At 37.3% G+C, this 4258-nt stretch overlaps 1 protein-coding gene across 1 annotated transcript in view; it reads left to right on the top strand.

Annotated features, from left to right (window-relative positions):
* Positions 1 to 4258, top strand: part of LOC107655822 (neuronal acetylcholine receptor subunit non-alpha-3-like) — a 25079-nt gene that overhangs the window by 18475 nt on the left and 2346 nt on the right. The window contains exons 3-5 of the mRNA XM_016443414.1: positions 1846 to 1890; positions 1978 to 2087; positions 3908 to 4258. Of these exons, the coding sequence (XP_016298900.1) occupies positions 1846 to 1890; positions 1978 to 2087; positions 3908 to 4258 (506 nt within the window). The remainder of the gene's footprint in view (positions 1 to 1845; positions 1891 to 1977; positions 2088 to 3907) is intronic.

The raw sequence follows: 4258 nt of genomic DNA on the forward strand, positions 1-4258 counted from the left end.
ATTTCAGGGGAGCCCATGTCTTATTAAGGGGAGCCGAGCTCCCCCTAGCTCCCCCGTAGTTCGCACCCTGAATGTACTGCAAGGAAGTGTGTGAGTAATTACGTCTTACTGTATGAACGTATTTTTATGTGATGTCTCCCCCTGATTTTGCAGTCAGATTGTCTCTATTTAAGAGTGTGAGTTTAATAACTCTACATGATATGTAAATGTTTAATTTTTGATCTATAAAATATAAATTTCCTTTACATACTTCACAGGAACCACAGAAAGGCAAACACTCTTCTTGGCACTCAGTTGTTATTTTTTGACATTTTTCATATATATATATATATATATATATATATATATATATATATATATTTGTTGCTTAGAAATAATAATAATAATAATAATAATAAAACTAATCTTTTTAAGATTTTCTCGTCAGGTCCAGAACTGGTTTTTCTTTCTTTTCTTCATAACTGCCCCAACTGTTCAATAAGCAATGCCTTCTTTTACAAAGTAACATGTTCACAAAACAATCCATGCTGAAATGTGCTGCACAAACAGTTATAGTTGGGCTGGGACCAAACCTGCTTAAGAAAAGTTATTTTTATGTCCTCCTTTTTATATCATCATGACTAAGCAGACCAAGTGTTTGAACACTGAATAGGCATGAATAATGTTTACGATATCTAAAGTGTAGCACCAGATTTCATGCCTTTTAAGCACTTTATTTTATTAGATGGTCTTTTTGGACTGGGGAGGGAGTTTAAGTTCTGAAAGTTGCATAATGTTTTCAAATGAACTGTAGTGATTATAATGAAAGTATAATGAACTCACCCTAATTTCACTAACTAATTTCACAGGAACATGTTTCTAATAATGTTGGTGCAAGTCCTCTTGGGAAGTTCCCACTTAAGTTTGAAAATGAAAATGCAATTACATTATGACGTGCATTAAGTAATGTTATCTTTATTGCTTCATCATGAAGTATTATCTCTATTATTTAATAAAAAGTGCACAAAATGCGTACAGACTAAATTGTACCATTAGCAATCAAACTTATTATGATAATAACCAATTTGCTTTTGTCATCATTACTGAATGAGTTTCATGCTGCTGGTTTACTGAACTACATGGTAGAGTTCATGTTTGCTCAACTTATAAATACAATCATTCAGTGAAGATTGACAGATTTTTTTTAGCAAACAATCCCTTTGAAACCTATCATTATTATAAAATAAAAGTGCTGGGTGTTGAAAATGTTGCTTTGCAAGCTCCCTTTAGACATAACCAAGATCATCAGTTTGACAATATGGTGCTTTGTTAGAAGCCTCTTTGAAGTCTGTTTAGTCTGGACAGCAAGGCAGCAAGTCAGTTGTTTTGGGATTCAGACACATTCTATATGATATGTGATAATCCTGCAGAGCCACCTGATGGTCATATCTTGTAATCAACACTACATGGTATTCAGTGCTTACCTTGTCACGACTTGACAGTGTGAGTTTTCTGGGTGGTGGAACACTGAACACTGTGGGAACAATTGATTTTCACACCATTCTTATTTAACAGATGAGTCCGTATATTGGTTTCTATTCAGAGTCTGAATTTCAATTTAATGAAACAAAGGACATAAGATACTATCTTTTAAGCTGCATGTATAAATAGCACAGTTGAGTTAATCATCTGTATGGCACAAGTAAGTCAGTGGTGAGAAATTTTTAGAGACTTTGGAAGAAATATTGCATTTGGGTTCATTCAAAACATGTTATGTGTCCAAGCTCATGTATGGTACTAACATCATTTTGCAACTATGGATATTTATCATCTTTCATTGTGCATTTTCTTCATTTTTCTTTTCAGGATGAAAAGAATCAGCTAATGACTACAAATGTCTGGTTGTGGCAGGTAACTCAAAGAAATGTAGCTTTATTTTTTTTAAGTATGTCCCAAAATACTCTCCTGATTGATGCTTTATTGGTCTCTTTCCTGTAGGAATGGACAGACTATAAGCTGCGGTGGAATCCAGAAGATTATGGTGGAATCACATCCATCAGAGTGCCCTCCGAAACTATTTGGCTACCAGACATTGTCCTTTATGAGAAGTAATTCTTTTTAGAACTTCTTATCCATATCAATGTCATACAGGTGCACATATTAATGAATAATGTGATCGTATTTTGATTTCATTTTTGTGTGCTTGTTCTGAAAGACAGAGATAACAAACTATGTTTATTTAGTCTCCCAAATATCTGCATTGTGTCATGTATAAAATACAGACAGATTCAGACAGATTAAACATTTTTAGAAATGCCTCAAACGCCTGGCCACTGATCAGAAAAAGCTGAAAATCACTTCCTTTGATTTAATACGTTGTCTGTCAATTCGTTAATCATATTTTTATGATGCAAAAGATGTGAGCAAGTATAGTGACTATAAAGAGCTCTGCAGCAGCTGTGGTGTCTCAGTCTCCACCAGACGAGAGAAAAATAATAACCTAGTTACAAGATGTACTTTATTAAATAACTCATGACCAGTCGGTATTAATAATAACTGCTGCTCAATCTGCATACATGTGCTGCTCTTCTTTCACTCTCTTCTGAACTCTTCCCTCATACATCTGTGTTCACTTTATTAAAGCTCCAGATAAAGGTTGCCAGCAACCTTGTCTAATAAAACAGCTACCACAGTTATCGTGCTTTGGGTAGGAGGTAGTATTCTCAAAACAAACTTTTCAAAATCACAATATAATAAGCAGACATGACTAAACTGTAGCAAGAGAGCAAATATAAAAGAAACAAACTTTACCAATATCTGAAAGAATTAAAAAACAAGAAATTTAATTTATGAATAAATTGTAATATTAAATTAAAACTGAATAATGCTTCATGTTTAATTACACCTATGTGTTGTAATTAATATATTTTTTAAATGATGAAATAACTATGTGGTTAGGGGAGAGGAATGTTTGAAGCATCTCAGATATGCTTATATCTTCAGGAGGGGAGGGGCTTCAAGGAGAAATGGAGAAATGGAATTATAAATTGACAAAAAGAAACTCTAAAAAATAGTTTTTTTTAACTGCAAAACCCACACATAGGATCATGTTTGCAATCTCTAATCTACTTGTAGGGTTATCTAATGGCGCTTTTCCACTGCGTGGTACGACTCGGCTCGGCACAGCTCAGTATGGCACAGCACGGCACGGCTCGGCTCGGCTCAGTTTGCGTTTCCACTGCAGTTTAGTATCGCTTTAGAGTGGGTGGGATTATTCACATGTCATTAGTTGCGCCGCCTCTACTGCCGCGACTCCTGAAAAACTTTTTCATTCCGCGTCGCCCCATCAAGCGCTTTGCTGGATCCGCTCCTCTGCTATCAACGAGAGGAACGTCTGTACTTCCTCAACAGACAACGAAACAGCCACTTTTTGGTTGTTAAAAAAAGGTGCGCTCGTTCAAAACAGTTGCGTTCGATCCTTCACTGGCTGTGCTGATTTAAATCTAGCGGTTCTGTTGTGTTTTTGTGTCGCAAGTTCAGTGACGCAGGTAGTGACGATTCTCTCCGGCCAATCCGTGATCAGCAGAGTTTACACGTCACGTTTTGGTAACGGTACGGTTCACTTGGAACCCCAACCGAAGTGGTACTGAAAAAAGTACCAGGTACTAGGTACTGTACCCAGTGGAAAACCCCCCAAAAGTGAACCATACCGAGCCGTACCATGCAGTGGAAAAGCGACAAAACATATCTGAGACACCCAGCAACATCTAGAGTGGCAATGTAACAATCACTCACAACACCTTAGCAATGTCCTGTCAAGCACCCAGAACCTTGTGACATTTGCATGGGCAATCACTACTTACATTTTCTTCAAAAAATTAAAAATGTAGTTGTTAATATCATGTCTCCCTCTCTCCATCTCTAATAGCGCTGATGGCCGATTTGAGGGTTCTCTAATGACCAAAGCCATTGTAAGGTTTAATGGTACCATCATGTGGACTCCTCCAGCCAGCTATAAATCCTCCTGTACCATGGATGTCACCTTTTTCCCATTCGACAGACAGAACTGCCCGATGAAGTTTGGGTCGTGGACATACGATGGCACGATGGTGGACCTGACCCTGGTGGACACATACGTAGACCGTAAAGACTTCTTTGACAATGGCGAATGGGAAATACTCAACGCTACTGGCCAGAGAGGCAGTCGGCGTGACGGCATTTACTCCTATCCTTACGTCACATATTCATTCATTCTTAAACGTCTTCCTCTCTTTTACAC

The sequence above is a fragment of the Sinocyclocheilus anshuiensis genome, unplaced genomic scaffold (assembly GCF_001515605.1).
Source record: "Sinocyclocheilus anshuiensis isolate Anshui unplaced genomic scaffold, SAMN03320099.WGS_v1.1 scaffold85, whole genome shotgun sequence".
Classification (NCBI taxonomy): domain Eukaryota; kingdom Metazoa; phylum Chordata; class Actinopteri; order Cypriniformes; family Cyprinidae; genus Sinocyclocheilus; species Sinocyclocheilus anshuiensis.